Source organism: Equus caballus, chromosome 13, assembly GCF_041296265.1.
Source record: "Equus caballus isolate H_3958 breed thoroughbred chromosome 13, TB-T2T, whole genome shotgun sequence".
Classification (NCBI taxonomy): domain Eukaryota; kingdom Metazoa; phylum Chordata; class Mammalia; order Perissodactyla; family Equidae; genus Equus; species Equus caballus.
The window spans coordinates 49,875,435-49,902,929 of record NC_091696.1 but is presented as its reverse complement, the minus strand read 5'-3'; the positions used below and the strand labels follow the sequence as shown (position 1 = coordinate 49,902,929).

At 51.1% G+C, this 27,495-nt stretch overlaps 2 protein-coding genes across 19 annotated transcripts in view; one reads left to right on the top strand and one right to left on the bottom strand.

Annotated features, from left to right (window-relative positions):
- Nucleotides 1-19: 19 nt before the first annotated feature.
- CDIP1 (cell death inducing p53 target 1) lies at nucleotides 20-27,142 on the bottom strand. 10 transcript variants are annotated; one of them, XM_023616405.2, is made up of 8 exons: nucleotides 26,775-27,047; nucleotides 9,904-10,115; nucleotides 9,336-9,462; nucleotides 3,516-3,596; nucleotides 2,836-2,940; nucleotides 2,548-2,703; nucleotides 1,511-1,784; nucleotides 20-1,390 (listed from the first exon to the last, which is right to left on the bottom strand). In XM_023616405.2, the coding sequence occupies exons 5-8, from the start codon at nucleotides 2,918-2,920 to the stop codon at nucleotides 1,279-1,281; spliced, it is 627 nt and encodes a 208-aa protein (XP_023472173.1). In that variant the 5' UTR covers nucleotides 2,921-2,940; nucleotides 3,516-3,596; nucleotides 9,336-9,462; nucleotides 9,904-10,115; nucleotides 26,775-27,047; the 3' UTR covers nucleotides 20-1,278. The 10 variants fall into 10 exon arrangements, with proteins under 10 accessions (XP_023472173.1, XP_070088415.1, XP_070088414.1 ...); XM_070232314.1 differs by having other exon boundaries at nucleotides 9,336-9,474; nucleotides 26,775-26,891; XM_070232313.1 differs by lacking the exon at nucleotides 26,775-27,047 and adding an exon at nucleotides 26,428-26,605 and having other exon boundaries at nucleotides 9,336-9,474.
- Nucleotides 26,651-27,495, top strand: part of C13H16orf96 (chromosome 13 C16orf96 homolog) — a 54,671-nt gene continuing 53,826 nt past the window's right edge. For 8 of the 9 annotated variants that reach the window (XR_011424827.1, XR_011424828.1, XR_011424826.1 and 5 more), the window contains exon 1: nucleotides 26,651-26,859. The gene's annotated coding sequence lies outside the window, so the exon portion shown is untranslated. The remainder of the gene's footprint in view (nucleotides 26,860-27,495) is intronic. The other variant, XM_070232311.1, reaches the window with a different exon arrangement.

The following is a 27,495-nucleotide window of genomic DNA, read 5'->3' as shown; positions in this document are numbered from 1 at the left end:
AAAAGAGCAGAGGCCCAGGGCGGGGGAGTGAAAGGGCCAATTTAATGAGAAACTACAAACTGAGACTGGCCACAATTCACAGTGACAGGAGGCCATGCAGTGGCAGTGCGAGACCAGGAAAGGGGTGGCAGCAGGATACAGCAGTCTACGTGGCAAGTTCACAGACAAACCATTCAGGAAATAAAGACTATGTGGGCTCAGGCCCAGGGCAGGGCTGGTGTCCACCAGGGCACTTCCGCTACTTGTGGCTGCTCGTTCCTCATCCCCAGCCTGTCCCCAGTCCAGTGCCACAGCGCCTGCTGCTGGAGCAAGCACAGAGACAATGAGTCAGCCAGGGCGAAAGGCCCCACATTTACTGGAAAGAGGATCCATGGGGAACACACTGCAAATTTGAGTGCGCCCACAAGGAGGCCCCTCCTCTCTGCCATCTCTGATCCCAGCTAGGGCACACTAGCTACAGAGCAGAGGTCGCACCCACACACAGCAAGGACATGGTATAGACAGATGGGCTAGGCTCCTGGGCATTCTTTTTGGACCCGGCAAAAATGGGTTCACAGAGGTGTGGCCAGAAAGGGAGCTGGGCAGGGGCCAGAGGCAAGTCCCTTCTTGGCAAGACAGGGCCCAATCACTTACCCCATGACCTATAGGTGTGCTGATCTCTCTGTCTTACCCCAGGTGTCTCCTGGGCACTTGGACAATGTGTTAAGTGTTCCTAAGAGTTCTGAGGGTCAGGGTCATTCCTCCTATCATGCCTCTAGCACTTGAGAAAGAAACCCAGGCCTTATGACCCTGTCATGCTTGAGTCCACTGCCTTGCTTTCAGCCCAGCAGATCAGAAACGACTGTGGCTACAGGCACAGCTCTGCTGCAGGCCCCAAGTCCGGGGAACCAGCCACTGCTCTGGCTGCTTTTGGTCCCAGGGAGAGTCAGGACCAAACCTGTACTTCATACAGAAATGGAGGAATGAGACCCCAGCAGGGAGACCGTGCGAGGAAAGCCTTCCCAGCTTATCTTCCTGATCACAAACACCAAGCAAACCAGCAACACACAAGCTCAGTGCCATCCCCCTGCCACTCGCTGACCCTTGGCCTTAAATCCAACAGAATTTCTGCCAGAAGAGTCAGATGCTCAGGGAAGGGCAAGGCGAAGAAGACAAGACTTCCAGGGGACCGGTGGAACGGCTTCCACCCCCAAGTGTGAGCAGGGAAGTAAGCCACTGAGCGCAGGGAGTGAAGCACAGGGGACCAGACTGACAGCGGGGAGTCCTGTCCCAGCTCCGTTAGCACAGGCGCTTGTACGTGTAGATGTAGGCTTTGCAGCTGGGGCACGTGTGCGTCACATCCTTGAAGTCGTTGATGAGGCAAGGGATCAAGCAGCAGCCCAAATCACACCTGCATCAGAGACAGGGAGACACGGGAAAGCCTGAAGGGAAGGTGCTGAGGGCCCGGGCCTATTCCAGCATGGTGGTGGGTAGGTGAGGCCCCCACCCTGCGAGCACCCACACCACCTACCCCATGAAGCAGCAGAAGAAGCCCAGCACGAAGTTCATCAGACCAATCTCATAGGAGATCTTGGTGGTGATGGCCTGCTGGCAGTGGGGACACACCGTCTGCACAGGTGCGCCCTCAAAGATCTCTCCCTGCAGCACTGTCACCGTGGTGGCAGCCCCTGAAGGGACCAGGACTGTGGCTGTGTGGCCCCCAGGGCCAGGGTAGGGCCCTGGTGGGTAGGGCCCTGGTGGGTAGTAGCCCATGGGTGGGTGGGGGCCTGGAGGAGGGTAAAAACCTGGAACGGCACAGAAGACGGAGCAAAGACAGGTCACTTGCTTGCCATCTGCCCCATGTGAGAGGTGAGCACAAACCCCTAAGGCCCCCAGCACCCAGGATGCAGGGTGAGGCCTCAGGGATGAGGACCTGGGCCAAGTGATCATCCACATTCTCTCAGCCCTTCCTGGTCCCAGCCTCATGGGGAGCAAGACAGAGAGGCTACTTGGCCCAGCCAGACATGGCAGAGAGCTGACAACAAGGCCTGATCTCTCCTCTCCTTAGTCTCAGCTTGATGCGCTTGCTCCCTTGACTCTGACAGGCAAGGCTACCACAGGAGGGAAAGCCTTACCGCTCACCAGTCCCTCTCAGACCCACAAGACTCTCCTCCCTACCAGCGTCAGGTCCTGCACTGGAGTGCCACAGACCAGCCCACCTAGCCCGGGGCTGCCTGTGCAAGAGCCCTGGGCCCCTCTCTGGCCTGTGTAACTCCTGGCAAGGAGAGGCTCCTGAAGCACCCGCCACTGCCAGAGGGGCCTTCCCAGGAGCCAGCCTTCCTCCAGGCAGGGTCTGGGGCTGCTCTGGCTCACCCACAGCCCCTGCACAACAGTGTCTTCTTCTAGGACACCTTAACATGCCCACAATCAGCCCCTCTGCCCCTACAGTAAATAACCGTGCAGACGGGCTACCCGCCAGCAACAAAGGCTGGACAGCAGCCCAGGTGATGCACTGGGTGCTGGGCTCAGCAGCCGTCTGCGCTCCCCTCAGATCTCTTCCCAACTTACCTGGAGGCATGTAGGTGCCATCTGCATTCACATGTGGGGGGATGAAGCCAGGTTGAGGCATTGGGTGACCCGGAGGCTCATAGGGTGGGGGACCAATGTCTGCAGGGGGCAGCGACATGCCCGGTGGGGGCTGCATCACAGCTGGGGAGGTGCGGCCTGGACAGAGAGGTAGGGAGAGGAAGCTCAGAGGGCCCCAGCTGCCCTGTGGGTGGGAGGGCTGTTCCAGGCACTGGCTTCTAGCAGCTGGGACAGTCAAGGGATGGGACCACTAGGAGCAGTGAACCCTACCTGGGGTGGTCGGGGCTCCACTTTTCTCCTCCAGAAGGGGGGCTGTGGGGCCTCCAGGATAAGGAGGGGGTGGCTCGTTCGACATCTTCACCACTTTTCCTGGACCTGAAGGGAATACCCAAACGTGAACTAAGCTCCCAGCCCCGCTACTAGGCAGTTGGGCATTGGTCTGTGTTGAGAGGTTGTTGCACAAGGTGTTGACAGTCCTCAGAGCTGCCTCTGCTGAGCCCAAGCACATAGGGCCTACTGTGGCTCTTGCCGCAGGTATCCCCTGCCCTCGGGCTCATGTCACCTTTTACTCTCCTCCACGTAAATCTCCACGCTCTGGACGGAGCAGGGCTGATGGGCTGGGACCAGTTCCTTTGGGAGAGCGGTCACCAGGCTCCCTCTAGGCCCTGGAGATGTCCCACCACTGCTGGGAGTACTCCAGCCCAGAGCCACCATCCTCCACACCTCTCAAGAAGCTACCAACCTGTGGTTACCTGCACTTCCTGTATGAAAGCCAGAGGGTGAGGGCAGCCCTGCGAGGACAGAACCTGGGAAGGTGAGCCCCCCACCGGTAGCTTGGGAACCTCATCTCAGGCTCCCCACAGGGCAGCTTGGCCACTGGTCCTCTCCTACTTAGGCAGCGCCAAGGCACTGTGGTGGGCTTGCGGGAGGGGATCTGGGAGACTTTTTACCTCAATCCCAGGTCCTCAGGAGGTAGGCAGGTGAGGCTCCTTGCAGTGCTGGTCTGGACAGTCACTCAGGGCTCTGGGGAGCTATTTGAGGGGGAGAACAACAGGCAGTGCCCTCAGCACCAGGGAAGAGCTGGCCCTGGGCACCTGGCCCCAACGCAGCCACGCTCCCGCCACCGCCCAACACAGCACCATCCTGCATCTCTACCCAGTCAGCTCCCCCTTCCCCTTCTCACAGCTGCTGTCTCCTGGTAGCTCCATGGTGGCAACTAAAGCCAGCTGGGCACCTCTTTGCTTTTGTTGAGGAGTGGATGGTGTGGGAAGGAAGAAGATGGTGTCTGTCAAGTGAAACACTTCCTCATTTCTTTCACAGGGTTCACTGAGCGCCTGCTGCTGGGCAATGGGTGAGAAGCAGGGCAACCAGGCGACGTTCCTGCCCCTGGGTCTGTGTTCTATCCCCATTAGTAAGGCGCTTCCTTTCACTCTATTCAGCATCATAAAAGGCTAAAAATTAGTAGCATTTTCCAGTGGGACTCTTTTTTTTTTTAACTGAAATAAAATAATATGAACTAGAAAAAGAATCTAAACAGTGCAAAAAGATACACAGTAAAAGCAACTCTCCTAGTGTAGCTCCCTCCTAGAGCCCCCCAGTGTTAAGTTCAGAACTGCCTGGGGTCCGTAAGTTTAAATATTTAACAAATCAGGAAGGGGCAGAGGGACCAAATCGAGTCAACAAAAGACTAAAAAGATAAATTTGATTTTATCAAAACTAAAAACTTGTACTTCAGGGGCCAGCCTGGTGATGTAGCGGTTAAGTTTGCGCGCTCTGCTTTGGCAGCCTGGGGTTCGCCAGTCTGGATCCCGGGCGTGGACCTACACACCACTCATCAAGTCATGCTGTGGCAGGCGTCCCACATATAAAATAGAGAAAGATAGGACACAGATGTTCACTCAGGGCTAATCTTCCTCAAAAAAAAAAGACTTGTACTTCAAAGGACACCATCAAGAAAATGGAAAGACAACCTACAGAATGGAAGAAAATTTTTACAAATCATGTATCTGCTAAGGGACTTCTATTTAGAATATATAAAGGGGGCTGGCCCAGTGGCATAGTGGTTAAGTTCTCATGCTGCTGCTGTGGCCCAGGGTTTGCAGGTTTGGATCCCAGGTGCAGACGTACACTGCTCATCAAACCCTGGTGGCAACCCACATACAAAATAGAGGAAGATTGGCGCAGACGTTAGCTCAGTGATGATCTTCCTCAAGCAAAAAAGAGGGAGATTGGCAACAGGTGTTAGCTCAGGACCAATCTTCCTCACCAAAAGAAAATATTTTTATAGATACATTTTTATATACATATATTTAAAATATATATATATAAAGAACTCTTCTAACTCATAAATAAAAAGACAACCCAGTTAAAAGATGGGCAAAGGATCTGAATAGACACTTCTTCAAAGATAAACACATGCCCAATAAGCACATGAAAAGAGGCTGAATATCGTTAGCCAAAAGGGAAATGTAAATCAAAACCCAAACGAGGTGCCATTTCATGGCCACTAGGATGGCTAGCATGAAAGACGGTAACAAGTATGTAGAGAAACGGGAACCCTCACACATGGCTGTGGGGGGATGTTAAATGGTGCCCCAGTAATTCTGCTCCTAGCTATGTACCCAAGAGAACTGAAAACATGTCCCCATAAAAACTTGTAGAAGAATGTTCATAGCATTATTCATAATAGCCAAAAGGTGTAAACAACTCAAGTGTCTTTTTCTTTTTTTTTTAAGATTTTTTATTTTTCCTTTTTCTCCCCAAAGCCCCCAGGTACACAGTTGTATATTTTTAGTTGTTGGTCCTAGTTGTGGCATGTGGGACGCTGCGTCAGCATGGCTTGATGAGTGGTGCGACACCCAGGATCTGAACTGGCAAAACCCTGGGCAGCCAAAGTGGAGTACACAAACTTAACCACTCGGCCACCGGGCAGGCCCCTCAAGTGTCTTATCAACTGATAAATGGATAAACAAACCGTGTACTTAGCCATACAGTGGAATATTATTTGGCCATGAAAAGGAATGACGTACTGACACATGCTACAACCTGAAGTGAACCTTGAAAACATTATGCTCAGTGAAAGAAGCCAGACACAAAGACATGTTGTGTGATTCTTCATATGAAAAGTCCAGAACAGGCAAATCTATAGAGACAGAAAACAGATTAGTGGATGCCAGGGGCTGGGGGCTGGGCAGACAAAGAATCGTGAGTATGGAGTTTTCTTCTGTGGTGATGAAAATGTTCCAAAACTAATAATGGTTGCACAATTTTGTGAATATACTAAAACCCACTAAATTGCACACTTTACATGGGGAAATCATATGGTATGTGGATTATAATCAATAAAACTCATCTTGGGGCTGGCCCGATGGCGCAGTGGTTAAGTGCACATGTTCCACTTCAGTAGCCCGGGTTTCGCCAGTTTGGATCCCGGGTGTGGACATGGCACTGCTTGGCAAGCCATGCTGTGGTAGGTGTCCCACATATAAAGTAGAGGAAGATGGGCATGGATGTTACCTCAGGGCCAGTCTTCCTCAGCAAAAAAGAGGAGGATTGGCAGCAGATGTTAGCTCAGGGCTAATCTTCCTCAAAAAAACCCCAAAAAAATTAAAAAAAAAAAAAAACCCTCATTTTAAAAACTGAAGGAAAACAAAATTGCCCAATCTCATCACCCTAATGCAGCCCGTCTCTGCATGTCCCTGCCAGTCTGTATGCATAGGCACTTGCATTTTTATATCATAATTGCTGCTGTGACAAATGGTTTTAAATTCTTTTAACATAATCCTCATCTTGCAAGACCCCATGACCATCAATTTTAATATTCCAAACGGACCCATCACCATTCACTTGACCAAGAAGCACTTAGAATGCTACTTGTTACTTTCATAAAAAACCGGGAACACCTTTTGCTAATGCTCTTTCCCTTTCTTGGATTATGTCCTTGGGCTAAACTTGCCCAAGTGAGATTATTATATTAATTATTATATTATTATAATCTCAGAAGTAAGATTATTAGGTCAAAGAGTATGGATATTTTATGCCTTTAGTGAAGGATGCTGCCAATTTACAGTGCAAATTTTGGATACTACTATTATCACTAATTTGTAATGTTAAAATGACACATGGTTACTTTTATTTCTTTGATCACTATGAGGCAGAACATCTTCCCAAGTGTTTATAAATTATATGCCCACTCTTGTGAGTTGCTACCTATAATAATCCTTTGAAGACATAGCAGCCAATAAAAGACTTGTCCGAGGTCACGTGGCATATTAGAGGCAGACCTGAGTCTAGAATCCTGGCATGACTCTCCTGCCCCCAACCCCTCACCTGCAGGTGAATTCCAACAGCACAAGGTCAAGAACAGGGAGCACCATAGCCACTGGACGATGTCACAGAAGTCCCCCCCCCCCCCCAGGTGGGACTGGCTATGTGCACTGGCCCTCAGGGCCGATCTCAGGCCACTGCCAGCCCACCAGGTGCCCTTCTAATGGGAGAAAAAGGCAGCCTTCCACAAGAGGCTTCACTTGAGTCTCTGGAAAACTCTGTAATATGCTGAGTGTTAGAACGTGGGCCGGCACCTGCCACAAACTCCCATCCCTTGCCCACCTGGGATGCCTCTGGAGTGGCACTGCTGTCCACCTCCAAGCCCTGGCTCACCAGGGAACCAGCCAGGCCTTGGGACACTCTGAGCAGGCCAGGAAGAAAAGCTGCCTTGTGCTTGGTGAGTCGCTTGAGCACCTTCAGGTTCTAAAAGGAACTAGCTTGGGTCTCCGGGGCCCTCCATGTCCAGGGAGTGTGCACGCACATGCGCCACCTCTGAGGATGCAGGTGTGGCCTGCCTTTTCATCAAAATCACTAGATCTAATTCCGTTGTCTCCTAGAGCATGATAATTCTACTTTTCAAATTCCACCATCATAATGACGGTACAAGCCCTGCACACAGGGCAGAGGCCTCCCCTTGGTGTCTACCCAACTCTAAGCTGTCTTCTGTGCCTAGAGCGGGCACTGCCGCAGACCACATGGACACCCAGAACATGCACAGGACACTTCCACTCCAGGTGCTGACTGCACCACCACCTGCTCCTGCCCCTTCCTTTGGGCCATGGGGCCCTGCTGCTCCTCTCTCTGTCTCCTCCCCTCCCCTCTGCACCTAGCACCTATCCATCAATATGAAGGAGGCAGGTTTCTGAAAAATGGCTTGTGAAGATTTTTGGAATTCAAACGCCAGGTCCCCCCAGCACCTCCCAATATAAAACCAAATATGCATTCCCACAAAACTATGTTATTTGAGGTGTGATAAAAACTCCAAGAATGCAATAATCATTTGAAAAAGTCGCATGTCCAAAAGCCAAACAGTTTTCCAGTAAAAATGCACACTGCTCAAATTAGGCTACAAATGCAAATGTGGAATCTGAGATCACAGCTCCAGCAACTTGGCTGTTGGGCAGGAGCCAGAGTGGCAGCTACAAGAGGCTAAGGATGGGGCCGAAAGACCCATGGGTTTGCAGTTCCCAACAGAGGAGAGGGAGGCCTGGGGTCCTGGGAGTTCAATAAAGTCAATTTGCAGCCCTGGAAACCCAAGACAGGCCTGTCAGCCTCCTGTTTAGATTTTGTAGCTCTGAATTGTGAATAAATAGGGAATTGTATGAAAGCTTCCTAAGTTTATCATAAACCAAACAGGAGCTCCTCTGGGGACCCAGAGACTTTACACAGTGCACCCCTTTACACTCTGGATTTTGTGGATGTGGAAGTATTACCTAGTAAAATAATAATAAAATACAGATAAATTCTCTGAGAACAGAGTTAGAGATGCAGCTGACAGCTCAGCAGCTGGCCAGCCAACAAGGTGCCGAGCTGCAGCGGCACAGGTGTGAGGGCACAAAAACAGGGCACCCAGGGCCTCAGAGCTCAGAATCCACTCTGCCACAGGTTTCATGAGCGCCTCGCTCATCCCAACTCATCCAAGAGCGTTGGGGAGGAGATGTTCTCAGTGACCCAAAGCACATTAAATGAGAATTAAAATTCTTAAATGAAGTCATGTAACAGCGTAACAGTGCTGGCACACCTGTCAGAGGTTCAATGACGTGTAGCAACAGTCACCCCCAACACAGGCCACGAGGGCAGGTGGTACATTTTAGGAACATACTTCTCTTCCAAACTTTGCGGGGTTGCAGAGGTCCCAGAGACATTACTGAATCAGGACCTAGAGAAGTAGTAATCTTGACACCATCGTGAGAATCAGGTAACATTCCCTGGGTGCTTGCTGTGGGGGCTACACTGTGCTGTGTCCTGAACAAGTATGAACTCAGTCATCAGACCAGCGGACAGGGCAGCCCTTTGAGCACCTCCATTTTAGAGAAAGTAAACACGGCTCAGTTGCACACCTGGGTCCTACGGCCTTACAGTCACAGTTTTAAGAGTTTTCAAGGACTTCCTCTGAGCCTTAAATTCCTGTTTACCTGTTTTCAGGCACAGTTTTAGGAACGCTGGGGAATTTCCACTTAGCTCTGGATAAAAGGGATGTGCCGCCGTCCCAGCCTCGACAGCTCTTACTTTAGAAGCCACGGGCTCTTGGGGAGGCAGAGCTGCTTTCCAGAAGCTGGAAGTCTGGCCTGGAACTAAGTAGTATCCAGAAATGTGTGCAGGGCGGAAGCTGGTTTACTGGATGGCATCCTGTCACAGAGGCCTCAAGGGTCAAACTGACAAAGGAGATCAAAGTCCCCTCAACTGCATTTTCAAGTGGAGGACTGTCCTGGAATGATCCTGACCTTTGCCAGGGCAGGGAGGCTGCAAGGGGCAGGTGGCTGAGTTCGAAGGCTCAAGACTTGTGAAGTCCGCAGCTTTCCCATGCTGTTCACTCTCATTCATATGCCAGGCCTGTTTCCTTCAGAGGATCTGCAAGAAAACCTGTCGAATGGAAAGGGCCACAGCCTGCCACAGGGGACAGTGAGGCCCCAGGGAGTGTATCCAGGAGCCAGAGGCCCTGAGTGGTCTCTGGGACTCCTACAGGGGAGAGAAGAGAGCGGGCCTACACGTGTCCCTTGAGGCCCGATCTGGCCCATGCCCACAACAATACAGCCTAGTATCCACCATGCTCTTTACATAGGAGGGAATTATTCCAGTCATTCTAAAGTGAGATGAAGTACGTCTCCACGTCTGTCTGTCTGTGGACGCACCACCTGCCCCCTCCCTGCTACAGTGTCACCTTCCCGAGGGTAGCAGGTGCTGGGGGTTTCCGGGGGCAGGACACAGTTCTCCCAGGTACAGAGCCAGGCGCTTTCTGCAAAGCCACACCCACAGCTTCCCTCCTCAGCCCAGTGGAATCCTGAGTGTCACCTGCTGTTTGGGCTGGATCAGCAGCCACTGCAGATCCTGGGCCTTCTCAGCGCTCACTGTGGATCCATTCTAGAGTGGAAACTTCTGCTCCATATCCCTAAGTTGGAAGCCCAGCTTCAGCCCCTCGACACAGCTCTGTCTTCAGCCACATCGCAGAGACTGATCAGGCCTCAGACACACAGAGCAGCTCTTGCTTCTTCTCTGGATGAGCTCTAGGAGGGGCCAGGTGAGGGTTTTCCCAGGTAAGAGGATGAAAACGACATTCTGAGATGCCCACTGTGGGTGTTAGGGTATGGGGCCATGAAACCAAGCAAAACTGCCTCAATGCCCTCCACCCACCCCAACTCCAACCCCACCAATCCCAGGCCCTGTCTGCATCCCACACAATACTCTAAGCAGCCAGGAGGAATGTGACAGCTGCAAGGAAAGAACACACAGTCTTCCAATGTGGAGTCAGGATGGCAAGAACCCGAGACCCCAGCCCCCTCTCCCATTCTCTGAGGGGCAAGGATTTGTCTGCCAGTTAATGGAAAACAGGGGAACCAGGCAAAGTGTGGAGCTCTGGAGTCAGACAGCCCTGGCCTTGATTCCTATGGGGAGTCAAGACCCTCCCTGAGCCTCAGTCTTCCTGGGGATCTGGGACTAAAACCCCAGGCCTGGCACATGCCCAGTATCTGGCAGACTTGCTATGCAGAAGAAGGGAACACTTTAGGGTCAAAAAACACATCTACCGGGGTGATGAATATACTCTTGAATTAGACAGTGGTGATGGTTGCAAAATTGGTGAACATACCAAACCCACTAAACTGCACTTTAAACGGGTGGATTATGACTGTGAATTATATGGTATGTGAATTATATGATATGTGGATTATGGTATGTGAACTATATCTCAAAAAACAAAACCCACTCAGATCTGGATATTTCTGTTGTTTGTTTGTTTGGTTTTTTGCTGGGAGATTGGCCCTGAGCTAACATCTGTTGCCAATCTTCCTCTTTTTATGTGAGCTGCCACCACAGCATGGCTACTGACAGATGAGTGGTGTGGTTCCACACCTGGGAACCTAATCCAGGCTGCCGAAGCAAAGCACGCTGAACTTTAACCACTAGGCCATCAGGGCTGGCCCTGGATGTTTCTCTTTGTGTGTACACAGATATAAATGAAAGAGACGAGAAAGAAACACCCCAGACCAAGATCGTTGCCCCTGGGATTGAAGCATGGCAGCCACAGTCCAGCGAGGCAAGGCTTTCCTTCATTATACTTTTTTTTTTAAAACAACCAGAAGGTATTTGTATATTACTTGCATAACTAAAAATAAAAAAAATTTGAAAAGAATACAATTTCAGGATAGGTCAGTGACGCGCAGCTTTGACTCTGGTCAGGAAGAGGGGATGGGTCTCTGCCTCCTGGTGTGCCAATTTCAGCTGCTTCCCTCTGGGTCTCCCCACTTCCAAGAGGAGTTGAAAGAACAAGACCTCTGGGCCCTGAGAAATGCCTCTGGCATTCTGCTCTGCTCCCAACTATTCATCATTCACTGCGGAGCACTGCTGTTGGTCCAGGGCCAAAGCTGGCCAACTGGCAGCAGCCCAAGCCGGCCAGGCAGGCTCCCTGTGGGAGCTGGGTGGGTCCGGGCCCGGGCCAGCAGGATATACTGCTCACTGGCTACAGCCACTGCTGCAAACTCGATTCTGCAGGCTAAACTGTCCTGCACACACCCAAAGGGGTACCAACCCTGCCCCCGCCCCAGGTCTCTCCCACCCCAGACAGGACCTCTTGAGGAAGTACACCAACACCCCCTTCCGGAGGAAAGCACTGACTCAGAGGGCGGGGAGGGGCAGTCTGAAGCTGAAAGCCATCTGTGCACAGTGGGCACTCCAGGAGGACTGACAATGAGCAAGGGGGATGAGGAAGAGATGGAGGGAGACGACGGTGCCCAGAAGGAGGACTCTCTGACATTAGTTTCCCTGAGGGTCTGCTAGAGCAGTGGTTCTCAAACTTTTTGGTCTCAGGACCCCTTTACACTCGACTGTTGAGGACTCCAAAAAGATTCTGTTTTTGTGGATTATATCTATCAATACTTACCATATTAGAAGTCAAAAATGAGGAATTTAAAAAAGTATTTATTAATTGATTAAAAATAACAATAAACTCATTATATGTTAACATAAATAACTTTTTAAAATAACTACTTTCCAAAACAAATTTCATGAGAAGACTGCCATTGCTTTACATTCTTGCAAATGTTTTTCATGTCTGGCTTAAGAGAAGACGGCTAGCTTCTCATCTCTGCTTCTCCATCCAATCTGTTGTGATAGGTTGTTGTGGGTGAAGCAGGTAATGGGAATCCAGCTCCCACAGATAAGTGGTTGGAAAAGGGAGGGGGATCTGAATAGTCTTTGCAGAGAACTGTGGCTAGTCTTCGATACTACACCCACACTTGACAAGTGGTAGTTTCAAGTGTGATAGACAATCTGAATCCTTACCAATGAATTTTCCCTACTCTGTTACAATAAAATTCATTGGGCTACCTTGCTTTTAGGATGGATCTTTTGTAACATCATGCATGGGTCATTTGGAAAATACTGGTTCACGATTATGAGCCCTGATCAGGTAGATCTAGCAATTTAACACATCTCATTAAATAATATATCCCCTCAGAAAAATCACATCATTAGTATCACCACCAGTCTCATCAGAAGTTTGGCAAGCTTACAGTGACAGAAGTTTTCCAAAATTCTAACTAATTTTCATTTGAAAGCACAAATTTTATCATGGGCAACAAATAGGATAAGAAATTTATCATTGGCAACATATACAAAAACAAGAGGTCAGTTGTTTTCCTGAAGCAGCAGGCTCACTTTGCTTATTTTCAAGAAAACATCTGCTAACTCCTCAAGTCTGAATACCCAGAGTTTGTGTGTCAGTTATTCTTTTAAGTAAATATGGAGCTTCACAAAAAAAGGTAGTTGAGCTCACAACTCAAACAACTGTACATGTTGTGCTTTTCCTTGTGGCATCCATCATACTTCATGTGTGTGTGCTTTATGTGTGCCTCATATTTCATTACCGAATATTAAAAAGATGTGTACTCAAGGGTCAAGATTTAATAGAGTTATCATTTTTACTGCTTTTTCTTTTCTTTTCTTTTCTTTTTTTTGCCAAGGAAGATTGGCCCTGAGTGAACATCTATTGCCAATCTTCCTCTTTTTGCTTGAGGAAGATTACTGCTGAGCTAACATCTGTGCCAATCATCCTCTATTTTATATGTGGGATGCTGCCACAGTATGGCTTAATGAGTGGTGTGTAGGTCTGCACCTGGGATCTCAACCTACAGACCCCAGGCTGCCAAGGTGGAGCACGAGAACTTAACCACTACACCACCAAGCTGGGCCCATTATTGCTTTTTCTTAAGTGAAACTGGCATGTGTGTGTGGTGAACACAATTACAACAACGACTAGTATGGTTTGAGTCAAGCTAACCCCAGCAGTAGTTTCCCTCCCCATTGCTTCTGCACCACCAACGCAAATGCCAACACAATGAAAAAAGGCAATACAACTCACAACGTCTTACTGTTGATATAAAAACAGTTCTGCCCTTCCGCCCCCTGGAAGGTCTCAGGAAGCCTCCAAGAGACTGCACATCACCTTTCGAGAACCGCTGTGCTAGGGGAACCCCTGGACTGTAAGAGGGTGGCTGCAGGCAAAGCAGAGTGAGGCAGCCCAGAGGACTGAGTTCCAAGACTGAGAGTGGTCCGTCCTGGTGAGTCCAAGCCAGCTGTTGTTGCACCAAGGCCCTGCCCCAGGGATGTGCTTGCTGCAACGTGCAAGGCTTTCAAGGAAGCATCAGACTAGTCAGACCCAGCTCAACCATTTACTAGATATGTGACCTCACTGAGCCTGTTTCACTTGTAAATGGGGGTAATCATGCCTACCTCTTGGGGTTGGAGCAAACTTTAAAATAAACAGTGTATGCAAAATGCCCAGAGCAGTAGCTTAGGGCCTAACACACAAGAACACTGAATAAATGGCACCTGCTAGTATCATCCTTTATTTTGAACAACTTCCAAGAGCAAGGAAAACACAACAGACACCAACTCCTCTGCCATGGCAGCTTCTGCTCCCACAACATCAGGGAACCTGGTGTGTACTCCCCACAGGGTCCCGGGGACTCATAATGAAACCCAGCCCGAGCGGCTCAGCCCGGCAGAGTTCATCCGCAGCACAGCCAAGCTGAGGCCACCTGCTCTGTGGGATTCCTGAGACAACTTCTGGAAAGAAGAGATACAGAGGGTTCCCGACTTATGATGATTCGACTTCTGATTTCTGACTTTAGGATGGTGCAAAAGCAACACGCATTCAGCGGAAACCACACTTCCAATTTTGAACTTTGATCTTTTCCTGGGCTAGCGAATGTGGTCCGATCCTCTCCCATGATGCTGGGCAGCGGCAGCAAGCCACAGCTCCCAGTCAGGCCTGCGGTCACGAGGGTGAAGGACTGACCCACTGACAACCATTCTGTACCCAGACAGCTTCCGGTTTTCACTTTCAGTGCACTATTCGATGAATTACATGAGACATTCATCACATTATTATAAAATAGGCTTTGTGTTAGATGATTTTGCCCAACTGTAGGCTAATGTAGATGTCTGAGCACATTTAAGGTGGGCTCGGCTAAGCTATGATGTTCAGTAGGTTTGGTGTGTTCAATGCATTTTTTACTTAATATTTTCAACTTAAGGATGGGTTTATCAGGACGTAACCCCATCGTAAGTCGAGGAAGATCTGTATTAGCAATCCTCCTAAAGGGCCATCTCTCCTTACAGGCGGCTGCCTTGGAGCTGCACGGTCAGTAACGCCCCTGGGAAGGGCACTCTGCCCAGAAACCCTGGGCGTCCACCCAAGACACTGGTGGTAGGGAGGTGGCTGGGCAACAAGCTGCAGGGCCATATTTCCCAGGGCCAGGCTGGCCTGTTCCCTGCCTGTCCCCCAGGAGCTCACCCTCCCAGCAGCCGTGGCACCAGGATGCCAGCTGGCCTCAGAGGGGCTCCCCTGTCCCCAGGAGGCAGGTTCCAGGCATCTGGCCAGGAGCAGGGCTTGGGGCTTTGCTGGGGAAACTGAAAGGCAGCTTTGTGCCTCTCCTACAGCCTCCCATCTGCTGAACAAAGGAGGCGCCCACTGCTCTGGGAGGGGCAGAGACCCAGGGTGAAAGCCAAACACTCTCCTGGGTCCCCTGGGTCTCCAGGATATGGGGAGATATGGGGAGGGGGGCACACTCAGCCCCTGCCGAGCATGCAGGCCCAATGGGACATGCCCCTTCCCAGGGAGGCCTGGTCCACAGGTAACTTCATCGTCCGTACTCCACCTGCCCACCTTGGAAGCTGCATGAGAACTGAGACACAGATGTGGATAAGACATGAAGGACCATGCAGTGTGAGGTGTCCTTATGACGGGGGAATTATTTGCCAGGGATGGCCAATGACTCCCTGGGCAATGCCACGTACTGTCCTGTTCTCTCAAGTCCCCAGGAGTGGGCTTAAGAACAGTATATGTGGTGGCCACTCAACAGAAGCCCTAGAAGAGGGTATGGTGGTTCCTCTGGGAATAGCCAACTGTCTGTTCATGCTGATAGTTGTGTAGCATCGACTCTGTTGGGTACAGGCTGGGGGAGTGGCAGGGAGTGAGAGGCGTGGTCCCTGCCTTCCAGAAGCTTACATTGAGTGGGGGAGACAGGCATTAAATAATCACACCAAAACCCCCAAACCTAATTACAAAGTGTGACCAATGATGTACAGCAAAGTCTAGGGCACTGTGAAAGTACAGAAAGATCGGCCCATTCTGGGGGTCAGGGAACCTCTCTCCAAGTAAGCCAAGAGGAGGAGGCCGAGTTAGAGACCAGCAGGCAAAGGAGGGGATGGGGGACTGCGGCAGGAACAGTAAGACACAAGGCCTAATGATGGAGGCTGCACCTGCTGGTAGTGACTAGATAGCCTCCTGGAACCCGTGCCCAACCTCAGGACTCCTTCAGAGGGACTCAGTCCAAAGGGCTGCTTTACCAGAGCTCACAGACCACAGATCCCCATGGAGGATGTGGGCCAAGAGACAGGACAAGGACCACAGGGCCAAGCAGCCCACAGCACCCTGGCAGCAGCACCCCCGCCCTTCTCCACGGAGTGGTGCCCCCCCATCACCAACGGAGTGTATGACCCTGGACAAGTTACTTAATCTCTCTGAGCCTCAGCTTCCCCATCTAGAAGACAGAATCCCATTTTTATTCCGGGCAGCAGTGTCTTTGTAAGACATTCCCAGCCCTTCTTGCAGTCACCTGTGACCACGTGACTAAGCTCTGGCCAATGAGTCATAAGCAGAGTGAGGTACAAACTTGTGGGAAGGTGTTAAAAGGGGAGCCACCTCAGCCAGGAGATGGACCTTTGACCTCCTGCCTGCTGCCTGGAATATGGATGTGACAGCTCTAGCAGCCATGCTTGACCATAAGGTGCCCTTGGGAATGGAAGTCGTACTAAGGCTGACCAAAGGTGCTCAGGCCCTGAATGACCATGGAGACACCATTCCAGCACTGAACTGACCACCTCCCATATCTGCCACGTGAGAGAGAAGCAAATGAACTTGTTACTTTGTGTTTCCTAGTAAATGAAGCCAGACCTGATCCAAATAATCAGAGATACGGAAGTGCTAGTTTTCCAGCAATTCTCAAATCACTGTAGCCAGAATTTACTTGTGATTGGTAAATTTCCAGTTAATTATTAACAAGGAAGGAAAACAAGTGTCATTAAAAATATATAGCACTACTCAGGCCTGAAGGTACGTAAATAAGTGGCCCATAATTGACAAGCTCCCATTACGGACTTCCCAAAGACGGCTTCTCTAGCTCACACCACCTCTGCCAGTGTGGAGGCCACAGGCTCGCTGCGCAGACCCTCAAACTGCCAAGTTCCAGCACTTGCAGGACTGGGAAATCCTGAATGCAGCCCATTTTCCATTGTCCTTATTAATGGAGGCAGGACTAGAGAGACAATTCCTCCCTCACATAGCATCACTGGGGGCTGTGAACCATTTATTTTTACACTTGAACATGGATGTACATAATGCCTTGGGAATTCTAAACACTTCAAAACAAGCTAAAGTTAAGACACAGAAAGGACCAGAAAGCAGACGTGGTTTTCCCATCTGTCTGCTCTCCTCCCATCCAGCCCTGCACACTCCTCCTTGGTCAGTATCATGTCTCAACAGAGCAAGTAGATTAGCCTAAGCCAGTGGCCCCAGATGCCATCGCCTGTGCTGTTCCACGGGGAGGCTTGAGCCCTGATGTCACAGGCCAAGCTGGAAGGGCAGAATCCTCACCTACTGGTGCCCAGGCACTAGGTTCCATGCTAGCCATCTGGCCACCTAACTTTCCAGAGTCTCTGTTTTCTCATCCGTGAAATGGCAGCAGCCACCCCTGACACACAGATTTGTGATAAGGCATAAATGACTCGTATATGAAGATCACACAGCTCCGAACCTGTCACAGTGTTCAATAAACACAAAAAATTGTTTTCCTTACTTGTATTTATAGAGATGCAAACAGAGCATGAGAAGGCAAGTACACAATCTGACAGGAAAAAAAGAAAGAAAGAGAATACATTGGTTGCTCTTATCACAAGCAACATCAACAAGGCAGGACTCAAAGAAAGGTTCTAAACTAAAAAGTAGTATGATTTCTAGGAACTGTGATGATGATGACAATAAGAATCATACAGTTCACATCATGCAGAATTCCTGTCAAGCCCTGGCAAACCACTCTGTCTCCTGTGACAGCCTCAGCAGCACCTGGGCCACAGCGGAGCACGTAACATGACTTTTCGGGAGGACAGTTTTGCTATTTGTATGTTCTTTTTGACTCATAAATTCCACTTCGAGGCATTTCTCCTACAGATAAATGAACACATGAGCAAAGATTCACATGCAAACATGTTGACATGTATCAATTCTTGATGGTCAACCAAAGGGACTGCTTACCCATCTGGTTTACTTACACAATTTAACTGTATTTGCCCCCCCAAAATAATATACATCTATTTTTATTGACATAGAGAGATGGTCTTGATACAGCACTGAATGAAGAAGGAACATAAAAGCAGTATGTATAGTGCGATTCTACTTTAAAAGTGTGTATTTACATATACATTACACACCACATGTTCAGAAGGGTTTTCTCTGGGTAGTGAGATTTTGGATTTGTTTATATATAAACACACATACAGAAACGTTTTTTTTCTTTTTGAGGAAGATTAGCCCTGAGCTAACTACTGCCAATCCTCCTCTTTTTGCTGAGGAAGACTGGTCCTGAGCTAACATCCGTGCCCATCTTCCTCTACTTTATATGTGAGACGCCTACCACAGCATGGCTTGCCAAGCGGTGCCATGTCTGCACCCGGGATCCGAACGAGTGAACCCCGGGCTGCCGAGAAGCGGAACATGTGAACTTAACCGCTGTGCCACCAGGCCAGCCCCAGAAACTTTTTATTTACGTGTAGTTTCTAGTTTTTCTGGGATGGGCAGCTCCTTTGATTGGTTTCTTCCTCAACATGCTCATATAATTGTGTTAAATTTATGTGTATTCCTTCTTAGTCCAGAAAGGTGCCTCTGACTATAATCTAGTCCTGCCTATAGGAAAAGAAATGCTCCAAGTAGCAAACCCAAGGACTAGACTGTTTGTTAGTTTTCCTCTCATAAGCTGGCATTATGGTCTTTACATCGGTCTCACATGACTGTGGTAGCATGAGTCAGTTCTCTATAGGAGGTCACCTTCCCAGTGCTCCAGGAAAATTGAGGGTCTAGATCCGGAAAGTCGGAATGTAAAGGCCATCCAAGGTGGTCTAGTCTCAGAGAACTGCCTGGAAAGCCAGCAGAGGGTCTCCGGGCAGAGGAGGGTAGGTAAAAAAATCCCAGTAGACATGCTAAAACTAAGACCAGTGAGGTTACTGGGTTGCCCAAGGCCACTAGCTGGAGCTGGCACTGGGAGTATAGCCCAGGCCTCCAACTTGTTGTCCAGCGATCTCCAGCCCTCGGAGCTGGCCCCAGGCAGGACAGGGCTCAGGGGCTTGGTTTCTGCGTGTTCCACTGTTGGCACAGAAGGAGAAAGTATGGACAGGAGGGGAATGAGGAGCCAAACAGATACAGCTGCAACCACCAGTGAATAAGCAAATCATCTGTACCTGTCGGACAGGCAGGACTTGGGAACTAAAAGGCTGACTAATTTTAGAAATGCCACGAGTCTAAAGAACCATCACTCAGGCAATCAAAACGGAGGCCTGAAAAGAAAAAATCTTTATCTCTGCCTTCACAGAGCTGACACAGAACAGTCTTTGGAGTGACTGTTTTAATCAGTTATCTGAGATCAAGACGTACCACCTTGATCTAGGAAAAAGCGAGAGGCCCTTAAGTGCAGCCAAGCCACATGGCCACTACAGTCATGGCCACCCAGCTGGGAGTCTTATTTTGGACACAAATGCCTCCTGGTCTCGCTGGCCCAGGAGAGGAGCTCAGCCTGTAGCCAGGCCTTACCCAAGTCCCCCCATTCCATGGGAGGCAGCAAACCTCTACGCTCCCAAGAGAATGGCTTTGCTTTTCTGCCTTCTCTTGCTTGGAGTTCCTGTATATACCTGAATATATACAAGAGTCCCCCTCATTTTCACTCTGAATAGTAATGGAGTGTCTGCATCATTTAAATCCCTCCTATTACAGGGCCTTCTCTCCATTGTTTTGAACAAAGCACTGCTGGGTGAAGGACGTTCACTGCAGTCAGTGCCAGCGTGACGTGCTTCTAGAGGTCACCTGGATGGAATCAGTTAAAAGAAAAAAGCCAAAAGACAGTAGACATGTAGCAGATTAGTAATCATTCCTGGGGTGAGACCCCATAATTGCAATGGTTGGACGTTGCCATAAACGCCCCTTTAAAGGGCACATGGGAAGAAGCTGTGTTACAGGACTGATGGAGAAACCCGGAGAAAACACAACAGGCCAGGGATACACTCTCCACTGGATGGGTCCCTGTAACCAGGGGCGCTCAGACCACCTGCAGTGATCATCACGTGGGTCTGGCATCCATGACAAGGACACAGTGTCCACAAAGGTGAAAGGGAAGAACGGGAACAAAAGTGCTCTGGGAAACGTGAGTGGGGAAGAAATCTCATCAGTATTCTAAATTACATGACACGAACATACAGCAGATGGAAGTTTAAATTCCTATCACTCTAAAAGGACATCTGACCTGAAGAGTTCACTTGTGCCAGTTGGGAGAGAAGCATTATTCTGGATCTTCTCCTTGGGAAAAATGGGAGCGCATGTGATATCTAGGGTTGCCTTACTTTTGGTCATGCATGTATTTCTCTATGATTCACACCACTGGAGACCACCTTTCAGGCCTGAAATGTCATTGAGATCACGAAGTCCAAAGTCTCAGCAGATGGATGTTCATTTAGTCTTCAAACGTTTACTAAGCCCCCACCACAGGCAGGACCGGGTGCAGGGCGGGAGATAACTGTGGGCAAGACACTCAGCGTCCGCCCTCGGCCACACCCTGACCCAGAGCCTGGCCCAGCTGCTGGGAGACAAGTCCTGACTCCCGCCCACTGCTCCTTCCACTGCACCTGTCCCAGCCCTGGCTCTTTCCTCACACATTCTCCAAAATCTTTCTCAAAACATGCTTGAGCAGGATCTTACACTGCCCACAAAGTGCTTCACACAGTGGAATTCTATCATGAGTTTACATGGCCTTCACTGTACCCAGAACAAAAAAAGAGAAATAAGTGAAGTGAGCTGACCAGTCTCCCTGCCTCACGGTGAGGGCAGGGCTCAGGAGGGGAAGGGGACATGGAGTGTGCATGTTGTCTCCTTTTGTAGCGAGTGTCTCTGAACTCCCAGCTCACAGGCAACTGGAGGACTTCACAGGGCAGCTGGACCATGAAGTCTCTGCTCTACCAGCTGACTTTAGGACCTACCACTGAATGTTCACCTGGGAGTTCAACTCTGTATTCAAACTTTAGTCCCCGCGCTTCAGGGAGTGACAGGGCGCACACAGACCATGGTCCCTACACCTCAGGACTTTACCAGCCACAGAAAAATGGGACAGCTGAAATGCAGGCACAGCATGCAATTTTATTCAACACATAAATACGGAGCACGCACTAGCGTCAGGCACTTTCCTAGGTCCTGAAGATGGGGAAACGTCTGTCTTAATGGAGCTTACATTCCGGTGGGGGGGTGGGCTGTAAAACACAGAAATAGGTAAAATATGTAAGGCATCAGATGGTGAGGCATGCCATGGAGGAACAAAGAGCAGGGAGGGGAGTGCCGCGGGGCTGCCGTTTTAAGTAGGAAGGGTTTCTCTGAGCAGGGAACATTCAGGCAAAGACTGGATGGATGTGAGGAGCGAGCCATGTACACAGCTGTGGAAAACAGGTCCAGGCAAGAAGAGGTTAAGTGCAGAGGCCTGGAGTGTGTCCACACAGCCCGGGGCTGGTGGCTGGGGCAGAGTGGGTGCCCAGCAAGTGTGAGGAGCCGAGGACAGAGAGGCTGAAGAGGCAGCGAGGGGAGGAGGGCCAGGTCCTCTGGCCACTGAAGAACATCCACTTTCACTCCGAGTGAGATGGAGGGCTTGGGAGATCAGGTTGTCCCACACTTCTCCACTTCCTGCACTATGCCTGGTGCACCAATGTGGGTCCCCCAAAGTCCTGTTATCAAGAGGCCGCTGTGGGGCGTGGGGAACCCTATACTACTTAGCTCCCACCTCCACAGGCACCGTTTCTTTAGGGCCAGTTTGACTGGAGCCACAGAGAAATGGGTCACCATGTGTCCCACACGCTCCCCAGGCAAAGCAGATAAACACAGGTAACCTGAGCTTGCCTACATGGGGGCAGAAACTGAGGCGTGAGCCTCAGGCAATATAGAATGCCTGGGAGTCCGAGAGCTGAGAAGTGGTCACAGGAGGCCCTCTCACCTGGAGCAGCGCAGAATTCTTCCAGTTCTAGGATAAGCCAGTTTTATTCAGCAAAACCCACTATCCAAGTTTTTTTTCTTTCTTTTTTTCTTTCTTTCAAGAATACTTAAGATTCTTGACTCCGTAATTTAGCCAACATTTTATGGACCCTCTATGGAAGTCACTCACCTCATGGTCCCTGCCCTCAGGGAACCGAAGATCCAGCTGGGAAACCAGCCCACACTGCAGAATTTATAAAACATACTGAGCAAAACCCCAATGAGAATCTATGACATAAGGTATTCTGGTAGGGGAAAGGGTGGTCTGTGGGCTGGGGCACTGGGGAAGCTTCAGGGACTGGGTGGGCCCTAGGCAGGCCCTCCAGGAAGGCAAGCAAGGCATTCCAAGCCTGGGGCAACAGTCACTAAGAGCAGGGGGGAAACAGAGGCTGTTGTCAAGGGCCAGCCTACCGGGTCAGACCGGCAGCCCCTAGAGGGCAGGGGTGGTGCCTGGGGCAGGTCTCTCCACAGCCCCCAGCAGCATATCAAATATCGGCTGGTACTGTGGGCAGGAGCTCTCTTCCCCATCCCATAGGCCGTGTTTCAGTTAGCAGTACCCCAGTCACGAAGATGGATGTCTGAGGGCATTCCAGACTTTTCTCTGCCCCTTACGCCTTGACCTGTCAGCAAGTACTGTTAATGCCATCGTTCCAAAAGCTCTCAGATCCACTATCTCATCTACTGGTCAAGGTTTAAGGGGAAAAGTCCACACCTGCCCCAGCGTTCCAGATCTCTCTACCACACTGCTCTACCCACCCCAGACTGTACCTCACCCTTCTCCAAACCAACCAAACCTCACCCCCACCCCCACCCAAGGACCTTTTCATAGACCCTTCCCTCAGGCTCCAAACACTCTCCCACCCTCTGTCCAGCAAACCTGAGCCTTTCTTGTAATCTGCCAGGGTTTCCTTGGCCCTCACTCATCGCCCCGCTGGAAAACAGTGGGACTCTCCCACTCAGATCCCTGGGGCCCTGATCAGCACCTGGCACAGGCTGGTTGAATAGGTGAGTCCGTGAGGTTTGGGGTTAACTTGACAAGGCTTCCTATGCTATTCCTAACCCAAATGCCCACCACCCACAGCCATGGGGCCAGAACACAGCCTCGGCCGAGATGGAGTCCACCAGCTTCCTGATGAAAGTGTCTTCATTTATGGCTAAAAATCCAGTCAGGAAAAAAACCCTTTCTTGGCTCAACTCCATGGGGCAGCTTTCACGATGGGGCCGGGAGAGCCCAGCTTCCCCTCAGCCTCGCTCCCTTCAGTCCCTGCTGTTGCAGGAGAGCTGGGTTTGGAGCCCTGCTCGGCCATTATTCAGCACCCATGGACAAGCCACTCAGTCACTCCAGCTGCTTCCTCAGCTGTGAGACAGAAACCTGGGCTGCCCCCACGGCTGCTGCGGCTACAGAACACAGGGGAGAGCACTGTCAGTGGGCACAAAGCACACACGAAGGGCACACACCGCCAATGAAATCTATTCCTGCTGTTCCCCAACTTGTCAGGCTACTGCTCTTAACGTTAATTAGAACAGAGACAACCAGCTCGCTTCTTCCCGAAGCGCTGAGGGGCTAGGATTCTCCTCGAACCCCACCCAAGGAAACCTGTCCACGCTTCCACCACCGTCCACCTTCCCTGGCCTCTACTTCTCCTTGAAGGGGAAGTGCAGACATTCGACTAGATCTGAATTCAGACTGAATCAACACTTATGAGCACATTATGTATCCAGCACATTCGCAGTTTTTACTGGACCCTCATGACACCTCCTTGTGCTAAGAAGAGATGGAGCTGGGTCATCCAGTAGACAGATCATGCAGGGGCTCACAGAACCCACAGATCAGAAGCACCAAAAAGGTGATGAGAAATGTTTTCTGGAAACATGACCTGACGTTACCAAAAACGCATCTCAACAGCTTTCATGGAAAGAGTGAGAATGTCAGTGGACTCCCCTACCCTGCACTGCATGGGCTGTTCTTGTCTAATATTAGGGGACCCTCATCTTTTCAGCACTTACAGGGGACACAGGTCTTCATCTGGCCTGGGTGTTGCTCTTCACCTATCACAGATGAGGCAAGGGAGGCTCTGGGAGGGCAAATGCTTTGTCACACAGCTTGAAAGTGACAGAAAGGCCTCCAGCGTGGTCTGCCCAGTCTAGGAAGTACTGGTCCCAGGACCCCCCCACTAGCACCAGAGCCTGATGACTCTCAGTGTTGGAGAGGTAGTGAGGCTGCAGGCTCAGGAGTGACCGGACCTGCTTCTCCCTGGGTGAGTGGCCCTCTCAAGGGAGGGGCTCGGCCACAGGCCACAAAGCCAGGTGCCCCACTCCTCTGCAGCACTAAATTGCAAGGCAGCCTCCACCCCGTCCCAGGAGACGTGTCTGAGAGAGCCCTGACTATGCAGAGACCAGGAGACGGAAACCTGCACATTTCCATTCTGTGCACTCTGTCTTCAAGTCCCCTTGTGGAGGCACAATAAACCTCACGCCACCACTGCCAGCCTGACTCTCCTCCTCTCTCCTCCCCACTAAGGGCCAACATTCTCTGCAGAGCTCCCATTGCACGCTGCCTTCTCACCAGCACAACTGCCTTCCTCCACATAAAGACAGAAACATCAATCTAAGATGCCATGACTTTAACTGCCACACTACCCTGTGTCCTCTACGAGTAAAAATATGTGCATGCCCTTTGAATGGTGTTTCTGAAAGCGGAGATGCCTCTTCACTCTTCTCTTCTCTCCCTCTCAGACAACTGAACAGGGTTAGGGGTTGCTGTTTGTGGCTATGGAACAAAGTACCTGGGCCCAAGGGACTCAAAGCTTGTCAGCTGGGTTATGCAGCCCTGTTCCCCTAAAGCTTTAGAAAACTGAACCAGCAGGGTCAAACTGGGCAAGCTTATAGTATAAAGAGCCGAGAGAGAACGTGCAAGCTGGTGACTTACATTGATTATTGCCAACACGATCTGCTGAGGCAACCTGGCTATCAGGACACATTCCATTAGCTCCCCCTCAAAACAGTTTTGTTCCCTGAAATGTTATTCTATGTCACACGTTCCATATTCCTGCTCTTAGGGTGATTCTAGAACCACGTCCTGCTGTTTTCAAATCTTGTAAGAGCCCACAGAAAGCTCGTTCCTGGTTCCAGAGGCCCATCCTACAGAAAAACCTCCCGCTCCTCAGGGATAGGAGACAGGCAGAGAGTTGCAAATACCCAGGGCTTCTGTTAGTTAAAAAACAATAAGCAAGAAGAATCCTAAGACTACGCAATTATATGCACGATTAACTATTTGGGAGGGACACAGACTGATGTTCGCAACTTACTTTGACACACATAAACAAAAAAACAAGATGGACTGTTGGATGGTTAGATTTATGATAAGGCACAATGAAATGTTGCACATTCTAGGTGGTATTCTATGGGTATTCCCTGTAAAATTTCTTCAACTTTTCTAATATGTTTGAAATTTGTCATAATTAAATGTTGAGGCAGAGGGCAAGGCAGAGCTGCCATGCCTCTCCCCACCCAACTCTCAGATTCGCCCTGAGGGAAGGAACAAAGTACCAAGGAGAGAGGTGACACCCGCCTAGGCGGTGCCCTCCCCGGCAGCAGGCTCCAGAATAGGTTAAAAACTGGTATAAATGTTATGCCCGAGGTCCTCCATCCTCCTCGCTTTAGGACAGAGGTTCGCATCCCCAAGTGTGCGGGAGAATTATCTGGGGAACTTATTAAATAGAGAGTCCCGGACCACGTTCCATAACTGCTGAATCAGAACCTCGGGGGGTAGGCCCCAGGAGTCGACCCTTTTAACAAGGGCCCGGGTGATTGTGATGCAGAGGATTTTCGGCCTACGTGTGGAGAAACTTACAGGGGCTCAATCCTTACCTGACACCTGTTGAGAGGCCTCGTGAGAACATTTAGGGGAAAACAGAAACACACCCATAAACAAGTCAAGTGCCCAAACCCGGGCTCGCATGACGCCGTGAGTTCAACTATACCAAGGTCCTCGATGGCATGAAGCTGGGCCCAAAGCCAGACCAGGTCACCGCCTCCCCACTTGGCCCGGCATGTGCCGCGCGCACAGGGATTGACAGATGTTGGCAAGCGGAGCGGGTAGGGGGAGGGAGAGCCGCGCGGGGCCCCTCGGGCCTGCCAAGGTCATCATGCAGCGCAGCAGGGGCTTCTCTGTCGCCGGGACTCTCCTCCCGATTCCTTTTCCTTAAGGAAACAGCCTCCGCAGAAACCAGAGATGGTATTTCCCCAACCTTTCCTACAGAAGATGTGGCAGGTGTGATAAGCGGGACCCGAGGAGCGGGCCGATAGCACCCGCGCACCGGGCCCCGGCGCCCGCCCGGACCAGGCTAAGCTGTCCCCGCAGCCCCGCGGGTGGCCGGCCAACCCAGCGACGGTACGACGTCAAAACCCCCAGGGCTGTTCTGGATTGTATCAGCGTCCCAGGAGGAGGCGACGGGCCCGCTGCGCCGCCCCCGGGGTCCCTTTACCTCGAGAGCCCAGGCGCCCAGGGCCGAGCGAACGCCAAGACAAGTAGGGTGCAGGCGATCGGAGGACGAGACCCTCAGCCCAGCGGGGCTTTGCACGCACACCGCCCCCCGCTCGCCCGCCCAGAGGCCTCTGGGAGAAGTAGTCCGTCCCCACGCCCGAGGCGCGCGGTGTGGGCCCGGGGAACTACAGCGCCAGCATGCACCGCGCGGGCGCCGCGGGCGGGGGAGGGAGGGGCTCCGCGGTCCGAGGTCATCCCCTCCCTCGAGGGCCGCGAGCGCCCAGTCCCCCTCCGCGGGGCTCCGGGGGGCTCCGCGGGAAGCCGTCTCGAATGGCCGAGGCGACTCACCGTCCCCGCGGCACCCACGGCGGCCGCGGCAGCAGGAACGGCCGACTCCGCAGGTCGCCGTCGCGCGTCTGTCAGAAGGAGGCGGGTAGGCTTTGGAGCGGGGCCGAAGCCTGTGGCGTCACGGCGAGGGGCGGGGCCGTGAGGTCAGCGCCGGGGCGGGCCTCGCAGCGGCCCCGGAGGAGCCCTGGTGACGTCAGGGGCAGCGGAGACGCTTCGGCCCAGCGGGGCACGTGGAAGGGCCCGGGGCCTGTTTTGTCACGTGAAGAAGTGACTGGAAGACGAGGAAGGCCCCCGTGAGCTCTCCTGCCCGGCCCCGCCGGCGGCAGGGCGTCGTGGGAGGCGCCCCTTCCTTCCGCCCCGCCGCGTTTGAGTTTGGGCGCTGTCCAGCCTGTGGACGTGCGCAGAATGGGACAGGTTTGGGTCTCATGATGTGCACGTTTTCAGCTGAGACTGAATAAGGCGACACTCTGCCTTCTTGTTTCAGCTCTCATGCTGTAAACAAGTGTCATTTTTGTGGGTATTTAGTGGGATATTTTTCGCATTTTTGTGCTTTTGGTTGGTGATTTTGTTGTTTTAAATGGCCGTCGAGCATAGTGCTGAAGCGCTGTCCAGTGTTCCTAAGCACAAGAAGGCTACGTGTTAGAAAAGCTTCGTACAGGCATGAGTTACGGTGCTGTTGGCCTTGCGTTCAGTGTTACAGAATCAACGACATCCATTAAAT